Below are 19,924 nucleotides of genomic sequence, written 5' to 3' on the forward strand. Positions count from 1 at the left end.
CAAAATTATGTCTCTTATTAAAATTCTTCATGTCCTCCCCTCTTTCTCTCCGAGTGGAGTTCTCACCAAACAATGGATGGAGGCTTTCGATGTCAGACATGAGACCAGGGCCGTCTCTCTGTACATAGCTTGTGCTTTTGATACAGTCTGGCATCCTGCTTTACTCTCCAAACTCTCTGCCTGTGGCATCCAAGGCCAACTCCACACAAGAATGACTGACTTCCTCTACATTCATTTCCAGTGTGTGGCACTCAATAGAATCCTTTCAACTCGGGGGGGGGGGGGGGAGTTGTGTGTGTGCATGCGTGCGCACGCGCGTGTGTCCAGGCCATAACATTTTTAACAATTTCAGTTTTTGTCATCAAATTTTCAGTAAACCTTTATTACGAGAATATCAAGAACACTGATTATAGTAATAAAATGTACAATTTCTTATTTTTCTTTTATTACATATGCTACAGAAAGTGGATGGAGATCATGTTTTCACATATGTATGTATGTTTATTTGTTTGTTTGTCTGTGAGCAGGATATCTCAAAAAGTTGACAGATATAGACGAAACTTGGTCGACAGGTTTGCTGTGTGACAAAAACGAATTGATTCGATTTTGGTGAAGATGCAAATCCGGATTTGGATACGAGTGATTTCTTTTTAAAGTGATTATTTACCATTGAGAGATGAGACCAATATATATGACCGTTTTTACAGCCATTTTTCCCTGCTGTGCAGGGGTTGGCTTTTTCTTGAGGCAATGTTTTATGGCCGGATGCCCTTCCTGACGCCAACCCTGGTCGCCTCTTACGACACACAGGGATATGGTACACCTATTCTAACCGGGGCATACACCGGGACCAGTACACTGGTACTCATTTCGCCGACCTCGGAAGGATGACAGGCTGAGTCAACCCCCTGGTGTTGATTCAGCAGCCAACGGGGCTTGAACTTAGGACCCTGGGATCCCAACCTACCCTCACCACTAAGCCAACACCAGGCTTATAGAGATGAGACCAAAAGCGATATATATACACATACACCATATGCCTGGTGTTGGTTTAATGGTTTGGGTGGTGGGCTTTGGATCCGAGGGTCCTGAGTTCAAATCCCGCTCAGCTGTTGAATTAATACCAGGTGGGGTTAACTCGGCCTGTCATCCTTCCGAGATTGGCAAAATGAGTGTCAGCATGCTGGTATACTGTGTCAGAGTGGCGACCCATCCAGGATTGTGCCCAATAGCCAAGGAGACTGTTTAAGCAGCACCAACGCTCTGTATAGAGTATGATCCCAATCTCCTCTCCTCCTATACCATGCTATTGCAAAAAGTTGTAGACGAGTTATGACAAAATTAGGTGGATGAGTTGGGGAAGTGACAAGAATAAGCTGATTAGATTTTGTTTCATGTCCGGATCCAGATTTCGGCCCATCAGTGGGATACAAAATGTAAAGTGTTCATCCTGGCGGAGGTATGTGCGCTCTACGGAGTGTCATTCTAATTTTTAGCTGTTGTTTTCGTCAAGTTTAGTTTGAGTACAAGGCGGGTGTGAATGGGCTTTGCATTTTTGTGTTTGTGGCTATATCCATCTTGTTCACCCCCTGTGTTCTCCCTTTCTTTCCCATGTCCCATATTTATTGAAGTCTCTTTATATTGTCCCTTTATCCTGCTTTTGGTGTGCCTTCCTCCCCCCCCCCTTTTTCCCTTTTCCACTGTTATTTTCATTCTGCTGATGTGATTGGTCCTTTTCTCTGTTCTCGCTCCTCTGATAGCTTCAACTCTATACAAAATAAAATAGTTACTCTTACAACCAACCTGCGAATTATGGTTTGAAGAGGGATGCATGAAATGTTTAGTCTTGATATGAAAATGGTGTCCTGCTTTATGAAAAATAATATATATTTTTTGTTTGCATACAGTACATCGTCGAGCCTGGTGTTGGCGCATTGGTTAGGGCAGCGGCTTGGGATCCAAAAGGTCCTGAGTTCAAGCCCCGTTGGGCCACTGAATTAATACACCAGGGGGTTGACTCAGCCTGTCATCCTTCCGAGGTCGGCGAAGTGAGTACCAGTGTACTGGGCCGGTGTATACCCCGGTTAAAATAGGTGTACCATATCCCTGTGTTGTAAGAGGCGACCAGGGTTGCGTCAGGAAGGGCATCCGGCGTAAAACATGTGCCAAATCACTATGCGGATCATACGGATGATCCGCTGTGGCGACGCCTAACGGAAACAGCCGAAAGAAGAAGAAGAAGACAGTACATCGTCGAGGCTCATGGAAGAGCTAATACAACTACACTGAACGGATCAGGATGCAACAGGACAAAAGGAACAGCTGAGAGAGGGGGGGAGGTGGAAACACTAACACAAAGTCAAAGGAACTAGCATAACCCGCGCTCTGCGCGACATGTTGGAGTGGGTGTGTTTGAGAAAGGAACTGATGCAGAGTATCAGTAGTAATTTTACTTTAATGCAGTAAGTGGAATACGATTTCACTGTTTCAGAACCATTTTATTTACTGTTTTGTACCATGCACCTCATATGGTCTTTGAGATAATGTAAGCCGAATATCACGTTACTCGAGCGCAGAACAAAGTCGAAGATAGCACGACACGAAACCACAAACTTGGAAATAATATATAAGATGGGTTACTTCTATTATTAGTTGTTTAATTTTTTAAAATATTTTTCCATTTTTTATTTATATGGTTCCTCGAGGAAAGCATTAATTGCTTGGTCTTGGTGTCTGTGGTGTCCCGTTTTTTGGAAAAAAAAAAAAATTATAGTTTTCATGATAAGGCAGAATTGCAAATGCTCCCAATTGGCTAACGTTATGAGTTGGCTATATAATCTCCGATTGCAGCCCTCTATGGTGCTCCTTAACGCTGGCTTAACCCCTCCCTCCCCTCCCTCCACACCCCGTATAACACAAGTCCAACCGTCTGCCCACCACAAAGTGCATTATGTACTATACTATATCGATGGCCCCTTGAAATCCATTTGCTTTTGTAATAATTATTTAATTAACAAATGGTTTCGCCTTTTACAGTCTGTGTTTTGTACCGTGTAACAACAGTCAAATTACAATAATAACTTGTGTTAAATTTAATGTGTTCAGTTAATCAAATGAAAAAGCCTGGTGTTGGCTTTACAGTTAAGGTGGCCGGCTGGCTTGAGATGTTAGGGCTTTGAGTTTGAGCTTCTGTCATGCTGTTGAAATAACACCTGGTGGGTTGACTCAGCCTATCATCCTTCCGAGGTTGGCAAATTGAGTATCAGCTTACTGGTAACGGGCACTGCATCAGCAGCACAGCTGCGCTCCCAGCAATGATGCAACTAGCCGCCACAGGCTGCAGACAAAACAACAACTTCAAATGAAACACCAAATACTACATTGGAGTCATCAGAAGGAACCCGAATGGCTTTCTTAAGAAACTGTCACTTCCCACACATCGACATGTGAACCTAGCTAATTATGGGCCCTTGATTTCTGAGGCACCCCGCAGAGCTGCTTCATAAATAAAGTTTGAAGCAATTTGGGACATGCAGCAAGAAATATTAGCCTGTCATGCTGCACCCGTAATGAAAACATTTCGTTTTATTATTTAGAGACGAGTATCTCAAGAAACTGGCTCGGTAATACGACAGCGTTTCGTACCGCGGTGCTTCAGTGCACACGTGACCCAATACAAACACAAACTACTCTGGATATGCTGTTTTCACACCACCAGTTATTGCAATGCATTAAACATGTGCATTGTCACATCAAGTTGAAGGTTTTTATTTGGCTTTCAATACATTTTTTTTTTAATCTCATCACTTCAAAACATAAGTGCTTAAGTTTAATAATCACAAAAGTAGAAATAATTTTTCGCATCAAAAAACTTTTAGACTAATTTTACTCTCATCCAAGAGAAAGAATTGCATTTGTTTTTTGACCCACTTCCTTCATAAACGTTTTTGTTTTTGTTGTTGTCCTGTTCATACAGCGATTTTATACTGGCACCCAGATTGATGCAACTTTTCACGTCCTTAATTGGTCTCACCCCAAAGGGAATGCGAGACTATTGCAACATCCCTGTCTGCCTGTCTGTGTGGCCACGTCTGTATATTTTCGCTTTAAAACTGGTTTTCTCTGCAACCGCTTGTCTGATGGATGCGAAACTTTAAACATAGCATGGACTCCCCATGGAGAATATTTTTATTGATAACACTGATGTCATAGGTCACATGATATATCAGTCATATTGGATTAAAGGAAAAATTTAGACATTATTTGCTCCAAAACCGCTCAACTAAAACAAATGAAACTTGGCACGTGTCGTCAACTCCCTATGGTGTATATAGGGTGATGAGATGATTTCATTGGAGAAGTGGTATTCCAGCCATAATTGGCCAATTGAAATCCTTGTCTGAAAAATCTGAAACTTCATATATCTGATATATGATGCGATGTGAGTGAAGAATTAAATTTTTGACGTTCATAACCCATGTCAAGAAACTATGTGAAATAATTGGGTGCATGGATGATGCGGGTATGTTGGCCATAACAGCATTGAGCCATTATAGTGGCGTGTTCAGTTAACGATGGGATTTTTGTTCAGAATGAACACGTGAAGCATGCCGTTGTAGTTATGTGTGATATCAGTTTGGGAATCCATTACAATGGTGATCAGATTGTGATACTGCATGTACATGGCAGTTACATGGAATGTTCAAAACATTGTAGGAGTGAGATGCGGTCTCTGGGATTTTGTGTGTGTGTGTGTGTGTGTGTGTGTGTGTGTGTGTGTGTGTGTGTGTGTGTGTGTGTGTGTGTGTGTGTGTGTGTGTGTGTGTGTGTGTGTGTGTGTGTGTACACCGGGTATCTTAATAAAATGTATACAGACTTCAATATTACAACAAAATAATTAAATAGCAGAGAGGGGAAATGTTCTTTTACTAACACCTAACATATGGCATTAGCTGGTGATGGAATGATTGCATGTCATCGGTCAGCTTTTACCCATAGTTTGTCCAATATGAACGGAGGATTGGTACTTTCATCATGTAAAATGAACCGAGGTCACGCTGCGATATGTTTGCTGTTAACAAATATGATTTCGTTTTTTCAGCTTTGAGCTCTGTCAGCCAGCATAACAATGAAAGTCTTCCTTTATTTATTTATTTATTTATTTATTTATTTATTTATTCTATCGTGATATTTTTACCACATGCTTCCAGCTGGTTAGTATTAATATTGTTTTGTTATTATAAGTGGCCTTCAAAAAGCAGCACTATAAGCTACTGTATCTTTACAAGGATATACACCTTCACACAAATTTCACCCAAGGTGGAAAATCCCCCTTGGGGAAGGGGGCAAATGAAGTCGCTTCAACCTCCAATGTAGTGTGACCCTCGGTCCTCCTGTCAAGTTTGGTTGAGATTTCACCCTTGGGGAAGGGGGCAAATGAAGTCGCTTCAACCTCCAATGTAGTGTGACCCTCAGTCCTCCTGTCAAGTTTGGTTGAGATTGGATAAGTAACGACCAAATGTATCACAGTCAAAAATGCAGAGACAGACAGACACCAAATTGCATATTTTTGTACGATTTTAATTTTATCTCAATGGTTCCACATCAGATCTTGAATTAGCTTCCCTAAATCCACACAACTGAAATGAGACAAACTTAGTGGCCGCCAACTTGAAATTCCGTGGGATTTGAATGTTAAAAGTGTCGAACGAGCTTTTTTTTTTTTGATCCTAGGAAACCTCAAGAGTAACCAAACCCGTTTGGTTTTTTTTTTTCTGACCATAATTATCAATTTTATTCAGAAATTTCGAAAAACGTTCCGAAATGCATCAAAAATGCCCAAAAAATACATGACATAATGGATTACAAAGCACTCCAAGGTCAATAGTCACACATCAGATGAATGAAGCAGTAATTTGTTGGAAGAAGGATCATAAATATGTAGGAGTCGATAAAGGTCAAAACTATGAGCCTGGTGTGGCTTAGTGGTTAAGGTGGTGGCTTGGGAACCTCGGGGTCCTGAGTTCGAGCCCTGCTGAGTTAGCATCAGGGGGGTTGACTCAGCCTGTCATCCTTCTGAAGGTCGGCGAAATGAGCACCAGTATCCTGGAAATTATCCCTGCAGGGTCGAAGGTGACGAAAGTGTTGGCGTCAGGAAAGGCATCTGGCCGTAAAAACATTGCCACAAGAACGGGTACCATGATTGGAGCCCTCAAAAATCTGACCCCTGCAAAGGGAAAAAGGCTTTCAAATGGTATGATGATTGTGATGATAAAGGTCAAAACTAACAGGAAATGCAGCATTCTTAAGGAAAAGAATCACCACGACATTGCATTGAAAAATCCACTTTTATGATGGCAATGAATACTCCACAGGCACTTGAGGAGGATAAATATGTGTACCTATCAGTCAAGTAGAGATTTCCATTGACTTTGATATACAGCGTCCATAGTTCGCATCATCGTAAAATGCCCAAGTTGAGTTTTCTTCCATCTTCTTCGATCTCATCTTCACTTTCTTCCACATCATCCTCAATAGCATCAGCCAATTGTACATGGTGCTACAATTATCTTCGGAAGATTCACAGAGACGCAACTCTGTACACGGCTTCTCATTGGATTTGTATGAGCATCTGCTGGTGCATTTTCTTGCTTTGCAACGACACTTGACTCGACAAATCAGATTATCGGGAACTATTGGGACTTGGGAGAAAATGACTATGAACTGATTGTCCACAAGTAGCCAACCTAACTTAATTGATTTCCAAGGCGTGAACCCAGACATAGGCAGGAATGTGAGCTCGGAGTATGTGTTGTTTCCAAGTTCCAGAGGTAGGGGAAGCCATTCAATGGCTGAACAGTTCTTGAACTCCCTCCATCTGATGTCTGTTTCAGATGTTGATGATTCAGCCTTTGTGCTGTATAGCCCACAAAGGAATTCTACAAAGACTGGAAATGTTTGCTCGGGTAACTCTGTTGATCTTCCTAAATGCGCAAGTGCATCCAACACTTCAATGTCAGCCTTCATGAAATGAGGCATTCCAGTAATTATGGACATGGCCAGTCTGATCAGATTCTGTTTATGCATGAACACCCAAGAGGGCCTTTACTCGCTGCTCTCCAAGGGCATACCATATTGGCTTCAATGGTATGAATCTTCTCTCCCCTACCCCCCCCCAACCCCCTATCCATTATCATGGTGGTGTTTAGACTGAGATAATTAAAATAGTACAGAGCCAAGAAAAGGATGTCTGAAGGTGAGATCCACGTATATGCCCAAGATACAGAGTCAATTTGGTGCAGTTGAGATGCATGAAGAATGATCTTTGTCATCTTCTTCCTGGTTGCTAACTTCAGTATTGAATGGTGGTGATTTGTTGTCGTTCACTGCTTTCTTTGACACAGTCACAATTGAAGACTGACAGTTTGATGAGTTTGTCCGATAGGTGAAGGGTCAAATTGCCCTTGGTTTCCTTCTTCCGAGGAAGGTATTTGCATCTTTGAATGGCGTGGAGTCCATATAATAGTTTTCTGGCCTCTCCATAACTTTTCCTTTGATTTCTCACTCGTCATCGTCAGGAAGTCTTTCAGGTAATATCTTGTCAGTGTAATATCCTTGTTTATACTTGGAGCATTTAGTCAGTTACTCAGACGAAGGCATTTACCAAATCACTACAGGTCTTAATGTTGTCATGAGTTGTGAGTACTTCATGGACGACAGAAATGGCATCAATCGTTAGATAATTAAACCTTGGTTCTGAGAGCACTGCACTCTGATTACAGGTGGCGAGTTGTTCAAGCAGAGAAATCAGCTGATGTTTGTCCTTTGTTTTCCTGATGTTTCCATTGGGTGCTCTCAGATTTCGGTTTGAGGCAGTAAATTCATGTTTATCAATGACATCTTTGAGATTGATTTCTTCACGGGCAGATCTTGCGACAAAAAGGATTCTCGATAACATACTGGTTGTAGCCTTTATCTGTTCATCTGGCACATTAGAGGACATATTTATTAGGTTCGGAACAACTGATGTCTAATCTTGGAACTTCAATCTTTCAAGTTTGTCCAAAAGGTTTTTGTCTTCAGCAATTCTCTCATTGACAAACAACCTGAGGGAATCTGTACCATGCTTGACAAGGCCACGAATACCATCAATGCTAACTTCAAGTGTAACTGATTTAGTATTGATGTTGTAGGGCTTGCCCTTGTCTTATTCATCACAGCCAAACAAATTAGACTCATCCAAAACATTATTCAGCTTGCCGATGGCTTTTTCATGCCTACTGCTCGTTGAGGATGAGAGGAAATGATGTTTTGTTCTTGATCTTTTGGCATACTCGATCATTTCTTCATACTCGTTGGAAAGTCTTCGAAGTTCTGGAACAGACAAACAATGCTCCGTCATTGCATCAGGGCTAGTAGTGATACTACAGAGAGCATCACTATTGTAGATAGCTTTGAGGAGTTATTGGCAGTCAAAAACCCATGAGTTTCTTCCTTTGTCATCATTTGACATAAAAAAAAACACCATGTTCAGTGAAAATTGCCATATTTGGATCTTGTAATAAATAAATTAAAAATCCTCCATCATATTGTACAGCTGATTCTTGTTTCCCTCGCGATGGTCGCCCTCTTTTCCTCTTTGTAATGTGTTTCCCCTTTGTCACATGCTTCCTTGAACAGTTTCTCATCTCAGGCCATGTTTGTTTTGTGGGTGACATTGCTGTAGCATGAATGGTGCCACCATGCATTGTTTTCTTTCAGTATTTGTGCTGTGGTCTCTTTCAGATCTCTCTTGATTTCCAAATCCAGCTCAGGTGTGCACACAGTGTAGAAAAACAAACAAACCATAAGAAGTTGGTTTCGGAGGTAGGAGATCCTCCTTTGTTTTTGTTTGACAGGAAATGCGTAGATGATAGTTGATCGGATCATCACACTGACGCTTAGCAATGTGCTCTTTTTGTTCCTTGCCTCGCAAGAAAAAAAAAATTGATAATTAGTGAGGATAAAGTAAAGTAAAAGTGAATGAAAACTGTTTCTTACGCTATTTATGGACATTTTTTTTTTAAATAAGTGGAAATGCCAGTAAAACTTGTTAGAAAAACAAACAAACGGGTTTGTAGCTTTATCTTCAGGATTTATTCTTGAAAAAAAACAGCAGTTGACAAGTTTTTTTTAACATTCAGTTCCCACGGGACCTTTTTGTGATACAAGTTGGCTCACAATGACTGGTCGATAGTTCTCTAATTCATTTGTGGATCCTTTTTGTAATGGTGTTATATTTAGTACTTCCTAAACTGTCGTGATTCCAATGAGATGTGTAAGATATCAGCTCACATGACACCTATCTGTTCAACCACCTTCCTAAATTCATATTATCTGGCCCTTGGAGCTTCATCTTCTCTTAGCTTTCCTATCTGTTCTACTTTGTCTACTTCTACCTGGCTGGATCCCCTCGAAGATCGTCCTCACCTCCAAGATAGATTATCTCAGCTGCTGGAAAGTCCTCTGACTGTTTTTATGTAAATGTTGAAGCAAAATAACTATTTAATAAGACTGCCATCTCGCTTTCATCACCAACATTTACCGAAATGACTTAAATTTCTGGTGAAACAATCTAAATCCAGGATCACTGCTCACCTCCACTCATTTGTTCCTCTCTTTTCTCACCTGTGGAATAAACTTCCACATCCTCTTCAATCTCATTTTTCCCTCCAGGTCTTCAAAACAGCTGTTCACCACCACCTCTTATCTTCCCCCATCCAAAACCATGATATTATGTACCCCTGCTAATCCACCCCAAACCCACCTCCTTCAAATTCCTTGCTTACCTTCCTGAAGGTCCCTGTCGTGTAAGGACCTGAAAGTCCCTCATTTTCCTCCAGGTCTTCAAGACAGCTGCTCACCACCATCGAAGATCATCCCTAATCCAAAACCATTATCTTTTCTACACTTGTTATCCCCACCCAAATCCCTCTTCCTTCCAATTTTTCAGTTTCCCCTCCTTGGAGTTTCCTTCTGTGTCCATCTTGTCCACCCCATGCATTATCTGTATCCATCTTGGCCACCACATGCATGCGTGTTTTGCATTCTGTTTTTGTCTGTTACGTCCTAATCCATTCACTGTAATAGCTCTTCAACGAGCCTCGACTATGTACAGGTTCGGTCAGGTATGGGACCATGGGCTGGAGCAGCACGTCGCTGCATCCACTTTCTGCCAGTACTCCAGAGCTTCTGTCTGGTCATCACCCACGCAGATACCTGGCACATCTCCATCTCCTTGAGTTGCTGATCAACCTGCTGCAACCACGAGACACGTGGTTGGCCCATTGGCCTCCTCCACTCACAAAGCGCTCTCACTGAGAAAATCTGGTGAGCAGGATCAGCATCAGGAAAACGAGCCACATGACCATACAGCCGCAGCTGACACTCACGGACTATACAGGTAACAAATCTCATCTGAGTCTCTCTCAGGAAATGCTCGTTGGACACAAAGTCTGACCAGCGATAGCCAAGGATTCTCCGAAGAGACCTGGTACCAAAGGAGTTAAGTCTCCGTCTGAGATCCCTGGTCAGAGTCCTCGTCTCACATCCGTAGAGCAAGACTGGAAGCACCAATGACTTTGACTCGGACTTTCGTCGTCCTGTTTCGGTACTGTCAGCGCCACACCCCATGATTCAGTGAATCCATGATTCTTCAGACATCTATCAACCTCTAGCATCCAATATGCAGAGACATGAATATTACTGTCAACGGAAGTGAATCTCTCTGTGACCTCACCATCCTCGTCACAAGCAGGTACAGACAAGGTAGCAGCATCCAATACATCATTGAAAGCCTGAATCTTTGTTTTTACTCAGGAGACCCATAATCCCAGTGGCTCCAATGCCTCATTCAGTGCTTGGAGAGCCCCCATCAGGATATCCAGAGTCTGCAGAAAGATGATTGTGAAATCAAGGTTAGAGATCTTGACATTCCCATACGATGTACCACAGCTTCATCTCTCCGACATCCTCCCCAGAATCCAGTCCATACAAGTGCTGACCAGTGTGGGGGCCAGTACACACCCCTGACGAACTCCAGTAATAACTGGAAATATGTCAGGGATGGAACCACCACACCTCACAGCACTCTCAGTCCAAGAGTAGAGTTCAGACATCAGATTTATCAGTTTGGGTGGCACCCGTGAAGACCGGGAATCCTCTGGCGGGTTTCCTGATTCACTGAATCAACCGCTTTGTTGAGATCAACACAGGCTGTGAGCAGCCCCTGCCGAGACTCGTCTGCATTCAGTGAGGACCCGAAAAGCAAGGATACGGTAAATCATTGATCTCTTTGTTGTAAAGCTGACTGCTCTGGGCACTGGTGCTCAAGCAGATGGTGGCGAACCCTATCAATAATTATCTGAGCAAAGATCTTGCCTAATACTGATAGCAGCGTCACCCCATCGGTAGTTGTTGCAGTCCTGGCAATCACCCTTCTCTTTCCAGAGAGGGACAAGGGTCCTCTTGTAGTCAGTTGGGAAGATGCCTGTATTCCAGGTAGAACACAGAACTGCATGCAACGACATGAGCTCAGCATTTCCACCAGCCTTGAGAAGTTCAGCATGGATGCCACAGATCCCTGGAGCTTTACCCCTTTTCAACTGGTTCACTGCAGACTGTTTCCACAAACTAAAGTCGTTCACAGTTGATTGGAGGGTCAGCAATAGCGTCGTAACATCCGTGGTAGTCGTATGGCAGCTTAGCTGCTGGGGTAGCTATCATTTCTTGAAGCACGACTGTGTCGCTGATGCAGTGACCCTCTACCAGTACACACACTGGAACTGGTACTCATTTCGCCGACCTCGGAAGGATGACAGGCTGAGTCAACCCCTTGGTGTATTAATTCAGCGGCTGACGGGGCTTGAACTCAGGACCCTAGGATCCCATGCCGCCACCCTAACCACTGAGCCAACACCAGGCTTGTAACATCCCTGACATCCAACTCAACAGCTGGTAGGTCAGCCTCGTTGAGCCACTCAAAGTAACCAGCCCAGCAGTCCTTCGCATCTGTCAAGAGCACTTGCCTAGTTATTTTTGTAACTAGGTTTTGTTTACTCTTTTACTGGTCTGCGTCTGTTTCTAGTCTGTTGTTTAATACCAAATAATATCCTTAAAAAAAAATTTTTTTTAATACTTCCACTTATTATGGTGGCATGATTTCATGCTTTCAACTGGTTATGATCAACGGAGCATCACCACTGCTACCGAATATGGGGGCACCACTGATGAAATGCCCCTATTACAAGCTCACTGGTACTCATTTCGCCAACCTCAGAAGGATGACAGGCTGAGTCAACCCCACCTGGTATTGATTCAACAGTCGAGTGGGGTTTGAACTCAGGATCATAGGATCCCAAGCCCACAACCCTAACCATTAAGCTCACACCAGGCATAGAGTCAGCTGTGGTGCCGTTTGAAGTGCGTGAAGGGATGGAAGGAGAGTATCCAACAGAGATGGATTTGATGAGGTGCCACCAGGTTTTAGAGGAGGGAGACAAGTTTGAAAGCTCATTCTTGAGATTGGACAGATGTTGTTTTCTGGCTCTCCTGAGGGTAGACACACTTTTTGCGGCGTTTGTGGAATGATCTGAGGTTGCCTTTGGTTGGAGTTGCCTTCCAGGAGGAGAATGCAAGTTGTTTTAAAGAAACACCCTCACCACAGGATTCAGAGTACCAAGAGTGGGAGGATGGGTAAGACAATTGAAGACAAGATGGGATGAATCTGTGCATAAGAGAGAGCAGGTTTCTGTGGAAGAATTCCCAGGCTGAATCAATATCAAAGGTGGTGGATATACAGGAGACCAGTCCTGAAGTGTAAAGAAATAACAATAATAACAAAGGCGAATGTAGAAGCAGGTCACATTTTATAAACCGTGAACATGTGGGGTCCGCTAATGTCAAATTTGCGAATGTTTGGATTCCATAGTGCACTATTTTCTCGACGAACTATGTACCCCCTTGAATTGCGTTTTTATTTATACACACTTTATTACCTCTACCTACCTCTATATACCATTGATACGTCACCATCTTCCACTCCATTCCGTCTTGAATTATTTATTTACTAGCCGAAACCCCCTCGCAGACTGATTCCGTTCATTCAACCACCCTCACCAGCTCAACCACACTCGAAGGACATGGACTGATGCACTGACTGGATAGGGCGTGCTTGCCCCCGCCTACTCATCCCCCGCCCCTGCCCCATTCCCCCCCGCCTTCAATTTGCTTACCCCCACCCATAAATTTAATTACCCCGGCCCCGCCCCCACCTCTTCACTCCCCACCCCCATCTCTTGATTCCCCGCCCCACTTGCCCCCGCCCCCTGTCCACCCCCTCACACTCAACATCGCCTAATTCACCCAGCCCCTGCCCACTCATCCCCCACCCCATTTTCCCCCATCTCCCGCTTTCAATTTGCTTACCCCCATCCAAAAATTTGCTTACCTTTCCCCCCCCCCACCCCCGCCTCTTCATTCCTCGCCCCCATCTCAACGAAAAGTGTTTATTCTGCTTCAGAGTTGAAAGTTGACTATTGCCACTATGTGCTATGCACTCTTACAGGTACGAAGTTTCTTTCAGTCCAGGTCACAGTACCGAGAAAAACGTGACGCGACCGCTAGGAGGAGCACAAAATTGGTCCTTCAGTATTAATATATAGATGTCCACTTTACCATCTTGACTAACTACTTATTTATTTCAATGTAAACTCTATATGTGCCATTTTTAAGGTGCGGTTGTTTGGGAATGCATCCTGAGGGTTTGTCACTTTCTTGCATCCTTGTTTCCTTGATGATGGGCTTCTTCCCACCTCTGCATATTGTGGTATTTTTATTTATTAGTCTCGCCCCAAAGGGTTGCAAGACTATTGTAGTGCCTGTGTCTGTCTGTGTATATGTTCGTGTCCACGTCTATATGTTTTCTCTGCAACCGTTTGTCCGATTGATGTGAAACTTTAAACAAGGAGGGACTCCCCATAGAGAATATTTTATTGATAACTCTGAGGCCATCAGTCACGTAGTTTGGCAGCCATATTTGATTGAAGAGAAAAACCTTTAATAACTTTTTTTTCTGAAACCGCTGAACCGATGGATGAGAAACTTTAAATCACTGCGTCGGATCAAAACTGGGTGGGTTGGGCCCGGTCCATAACTGTTCGCAGTTATAAAGTGTGTTTCCAGTTGTTTTGGGGATCTAAAGGTCACGGTGATTGCAAATGTGAAAAACACATTTGTAGTAATAGATTTTTACTCTATTATTATCTGTAAAATACTCTATGATTGATAATACTCTATGATTATCTGTAAAAATAATTTTTACAGATAATCATAGAGTATGCAAGCTGGTCCCAAAATGTTCAACATCAAATTATCTTTCAGAAATGTGCTCTCCGGTTTGATGGGCGACCTCGTTTAGTATTCATCTTCATTGACGCAATTTAGCCTTCTTGTGCACAAAGTCTTCGTTGAATATCCTAATAATCAATGAAGCTATGGATAACGGCAATGCATGTGACATGATAGGGTGGATGATATGGGTTTATGGGCAATACTAACAGTGGGTTAAAAAAGCGTGGTCAGTTAACAACGGTATTTTTGTTCAGAATGAGCGTGCGAGGTGAGACTATGCATTCTACAAATGCTACTTGTTTATTTAGGGTCAGCATTGAATCTCTAATAGGCTCTGGCAGTTTTATTTAAACTTTCGGTTGGCATCATTAAAGCAGCTGGCCCAACCTTTGTACTGCAGTATTGGCAACGGCTATTCCTACTGTGAATCGGCACACATCAGTGTGTTATCCTGATTGACAACATTGTTAGAATTTGACGAGGAACATTTATTTTGTCTGACTGTGCCATTTCCTCCTGTTGTGTCTCCTCGGCTGTTTGGATGTCAAGGGTTCGTTCAACTGTTCTGTGTATGAAGAAGCCGCCTTTTCAACCATGTGGGTTTTCAGCATCTTTTTTGTGTCTCTGCTGTCCTCGTCAGAAAGAGTTGTAGTTAATGAGGCGTTGTCACTTTTATGGAATGATCTCTGTAGTTTCTGTTCCGAGGCTTGCAAATTATCTTCACCATCCATGCTGAGTTTCAATCTGTAGGTTTTCTTCTTTCTTGACTTGATTAATTATTTTTTAACCACATAGCATGTGTGCTGTTTTCCTCTTCAGGCACATTATGGATTAGTACCAGATATTTTCGTTTTAAGGATTTAATTGGATTAGCAAAGCTCATGTAATGATGCTCTATTCGTTTACTGAATGACTCTCAACATCTTGTTTATAATGTGAGTTCCCCAACAAGGAACTTTGACGCAGGAGGTGGCCATTCAGCCCATCAAAGCATGTACTATTGTTAGCAGCGATTGTTTGTTCGTGCTCTATCCTTTTTAAATGCCGAGCATCAAACAAGGAAGTAGCCCGTACCGTTTTAGCTCCTTGGTATGACTCGGCTGGGGTTCGAACCGCTGACATCCCAGACTCAGAGCAGACACTAACCATTACATGTCTCTGCTGTCCTTTCTGATGTTTGCATAACCATTATGACACCGAGTATGGTTAAAATTTTAAAATATTAAATTTGGTTAGTGTGTCGGAGATTGAGTTTTGGATTCATATTTTCTCTAGGTTTCATGAATGGTTTTTTTTTTGACACCCGACAAGGTTGCAGATGGGGGACATTAAAATGAACTCCGTCCCGACGACCGACCGACCGATCATCTGTCCATGAACTTTTGTTTACACAATATTTCATAAATCATTGAACATTTAACCTTCAAACTGAGATATATATATATATATATATATATATATATATATATATATATATGTATATATATATATATATATATATATATATATATATATATATATGTGTATATATATATATATATTCCTCATGATCTCAACCCGATTAGATCACAGCTGTGATTGGCTGAATTCTGTTGCTATGGCAACCATCTCAGCAACTTGACTTGTGTATGTGATATTTCAAAAACCGTTCCAAGATTTAGCTTTCATATTACACAGATCTATTCTCATACCGTACAAAAGGTGGGGATCGAGAGTATCAGCTCCTTGTTTTTTTTTTTTTTGGGGGGGGGGGTTCAAGGCTAATCCTTTTATTCATCTAAAGCTTTGTATTCCATTCTTCTGCACATGGAATTTTTATTACAGTACTGTATACTGTTTTCTCAAGCACCGCTTGATGTTTGTATAACCACATAGAAATTTTCACATGTTTTTATATTTTGATGAGGAGATGATATACTATTCGGTTATGAGAACAATGGGGTTATTCCAAGGTACGAGTAATGCTGCAAGAAATGCACAATGACGTGAAGAACCCACTTTATTCAGTCTTGTGTGATAATGCTTTTATGGAGCTTTTAACTGTAATTTGAGGATTGCGTTTTAAAAGGCAGGAAGGATGAAAATGCTACATGGAAACTGAAGCAGTAGCTTTCAGGTAAACGCTGTTTATTCAAACGCTGAAGTTGAAATTACATAGCATAACAAAATGATTTCAACACAGAATGATTACTAATTCAATATTATATTGTCGTCTGAAGAGACATAAGTTCACAGCATAAATATTTACATATACTGAATTCATGTATTATTTCGTTTCATTTGGCAGATTTTGAAAACATTCAGGCGTCTATAGTGAGAATGCAGGATTGAGGTCGATATGTCGGATCGTGGGTGAGAACAGATGGAAGGGAAAGGGAAGAAGCAGATTGGAGAGATACTTCGCTGAGAAAACCACAAAATGCAAAAGGCTTGGAGGTCTGGCTGTGACAAGTTAGTGTGTGGGAAGCTTGTCAGAAACAGTGAGAAGTGCAAAGTATGATTATTAATAATGTAATCCCAGCATGCAAGGATAGGGAAATGGAATTGCATAACTGCTGTGCCTCACAATTGCATTCTGGAATGGAGTGTCTCCATCCTGAGATGGCACTACAAAGAGGAGTGCTCACATAGATGATGATGGGCCAGGACTGTCTTGCAGCCTTTTCACATGAGACTTCTTTTTTTTTTTTCATCTGGCTGGCCTTTTGTCAATGAATGGAGAACTAAAAAGCAGTTCATCATCAGCTCCACCAAAAAATGAGATGAGAATGAGGAAGCTGAGATTATCACTCCACCCATAATAAACATGTCACCTTCTACAATTTGAAATGGACATCGAATGATTTGTTCTTAAATTTAGCATTCAAAGACCTGTGTAAATTATTATTTCTCATGACTATATTTTTTGTCTTCCTTATATATGCTTTGTCATAGCCTCTTGGGTGACAAAATTCAGCTTCATGTGTAATATTTTGCAAAAGGTTTAATTTAAGAGAACATATGTGCATTACATGGGCAAAGGAAAGTGAGGGTGGTGGGGCTAAATTAAAGAGGCAAAATAAAATTGACAAAGGAAGAGAAGAAACAATAAGGAAAGTGAGAGTAAAGACAGAACAGGAAGGAGTTTGAAGTGATAGAGGGATAGAGAACTGTGGTGGGGGGGGGGGGTGGAGGGGATGAGACTCTCACACATTCACAGGTGAGAGATATGCATGGGTCTTTCTTTATTTATATATTGACTGCTTTTGGTGTTTGCATGTGGTACATGCTTGAGAGCTTCATTGGTATGCATTGCTGTGTCTACATTATCGCTGATTCGCCAATAAGTGATGAAACCGGTCCGGTAGCTGAGGGGTGTATAGCATTGGGATTCTCATGTCTGTACTTTGTGTGAACGTCTTTATAGTTGTTGAGTAACTCTGGGAAAGGTTCGAAACCATAGTGCTTACCTTGTGTAGGTCTACTTGGGTTGCTTTATGCAACTTATTCGGTTGGAGGAGTGTGGGAGGGTCAATTGTTTATGTAATCTGATCCACCTGGGTTTAGTTGATTACGTGATAGCTGATTGGCTATTCCCTCCATTCACAGGTGAGAGATGTGGGTGGGTCTTTATAAGTATATGTATCGGTATATGTATATGCATATATATTTTGTTTGTTTGTGTTTTATATATTTAGTATATACACACGTATATGTATGTGTAAGTGTGTGCACATGAAAGTTGCTGTTGTTGACTGAAACCTCCATGTGGGTTTCATTTCAGGAGATGGAACGGAGACCTACTAGGTCTTAAAGCAAGGGTTCCCAACCTTTTTTTACTGGGGTACCATTTCACATGTTCGTGGTCCCACCGAGTACCACTGTACCAAAATTCACCGAAAATAGTGTTTATTTGCGATACAGATACGACAATGGGGAGTAAAACAATACTAACAATTCACAACTATGACATTGAGCAATCTGATCTGAACAAAAGAATGATACAGTAAGTACCTATTTGATTGTGTAAAATGTCCAGTCAATGGGATGGTTGAGCCTGCTTATCGCTCACAAGCAGGTTGATGTCAGGCTTTGTTTTGGTTAAAGCGCACCGAACATCATGTTCAACATCCAGTAGGGATCTTTGTTTTGTTTTTAGAATAACGACTGACGAGAACCCAGCTCCACACAGCCATGTCGATGGGAATACTATGAGCGAATGAACAGCCAGGGCAGCTAGCTTAGGGTAAGACCCCAACATTCCACACCAGAAGTCCGCAAGATTCATCTCGTCAAACTGATCTCGGGCTGTGGAGTCGTTCTGGAGATCAATCAAGCTTTCCTGCAGTCCTGTTCCAGGTGGCAAATCCAATGCACTCATGCGAAATGGGTTGCCAATCATTTTCAGATCCAGTTCATTGAGATCCGGAAAATAGGAATTTAATTCCTCATCCAAATAAGCGAGGTGACCTTTTACCAGTTGTATGAACTCCCTTGGGGGATTCTTTTCACGCTTCTGAAGAATATCGGCCGTGCAAGAAAACGTGACCACCACTCCCGCTTCGACATTCATCTTCTACAGACGGAGTTTTTCCTGAAATCCCTTGACCTTGTCTATGAAGTCAATGATAGTCGCACCAGTCCCCTGAAGAGACTTGTTCAGGGCGTTTAACTGAGAGAAAATGTCGACCAAATAAGCCAGGTGCAATGCCCAGTCGGGGTCGTTCAAAGCAGCGACGAAATCGACAGTCTTTGGTTTTCCATCGTTTTTGAAGAATTCACGAAGCTCAGCTCGCAGTTCAAACACGCGCTCCGCCATATTTCCACGGGATAACCATCTCACCTCAGTGTGGAATAAGAGAACTTTATGGTCGGAGTCGAAATCCTCGCAAAGTTTCTTGAAAAGTCACGAATCAAGAGCCTGGGATTTCACGTGGTTCACAATTTTGATCATGGTTGAGAGAACGTCAGTCAATGGCTTGGGGGCGCCTTGGCTGCGAGTGCTGCGGTGGATCGTACAGTGTAGGCCGCACACTTCAGGAGCAACTGCCTTCACAAGCGTTTGGAAACCTGATCTGTACCCCAACATAGCTGGAGCACCATCTGTCGTACAGCCTTTCAGATCAACCCATGACAGCCCAACTTGATCAAAGACGGAAGACACCTCTTCTAAAATGTCCTTTGCTTTCGTTGTGGTTTTAAGCGGGCGGAAAAATAGTATTTCATCCTTGAACTTGGCTTCATGCACGTACCAAACGAACGCAAACAGTTGGGCACAATTTGCCACGTCAGTTGACTCATCCAATTGCATAGAAAATCCGCATGGAGATGTCTTGAATTCTGCCACCACCTGGTCACGAATATTGGTTGACATTTCTTCAATGCACCTCTGAACTGTGTTGTTTGACAACGAAAGAGAATTGAGCTTCTTGGCGCTTTGTTCTCCCAGCATGAGACGTACGATATCCTTTGTGGCGGGAAGGATGAGGCTTTCACCGACGGTGTGAGGTTTTTTTATGTTCTGCAATTCGCAATGCAACTAAGTAGAATGCCTTTA

At 42.3% G+C, this 19,924-nt stretch overlaps 2 protein-coding genes across 4 annotated transcripts in view; both read left to right on the forward strand.

The window, feature by feature from the left end:
* The window catches only part of LOC147020735 (uncharacterized), a 117,341-nt gene that overhangs the window by 66,848 nt on the left and 30,569 nt on the right, over positions 1-19,924 (forward strand). The window lies entirely within an intron of this gene.
* The window catches only part of YJEFN3 (YjeF N-terminal domain containing 3), a 135,240-nt gene that overhangs the window by 42,161 nt on the left and 73,155 nt on the right, over positions 1-19,924 (forward strand). The window contains exon 2 of one of the 3 annotated variants that reach the window (XM_085896328.1): positions 16,676-16,824. The exons of the other annotated variants lie outside the window; for them this stretch is intronic. Within the exon in view, the coding sequence (XP_085752454.1) occupies positions 16,808-16,824 (17 nt within the window). The 5' untranslated portion in view covers positions 16,676-16,807. The remainder of the gene's footprint in view (positions 1-16,675; positions 16,825-19,924) is intronic. 3 annotated transcript variants of the gene reach the window in all.

This window comes from Eptatretus burgeri, chromosome 9 (genome assembly GCF_056783735.1).
Source record: "Eptatretus burgeri isolate ZD-2024b chromosome 9, Ebu_testis_v1, whole genome shotgun sequence".
Classification (NCBI taxonomy): domain Eukaryota; kingdom Metazoa; phylum Chordata; class Myxini; order Myxiniformes; family Myxinidae; genus Eptatretus; species Eptatretus burgeri.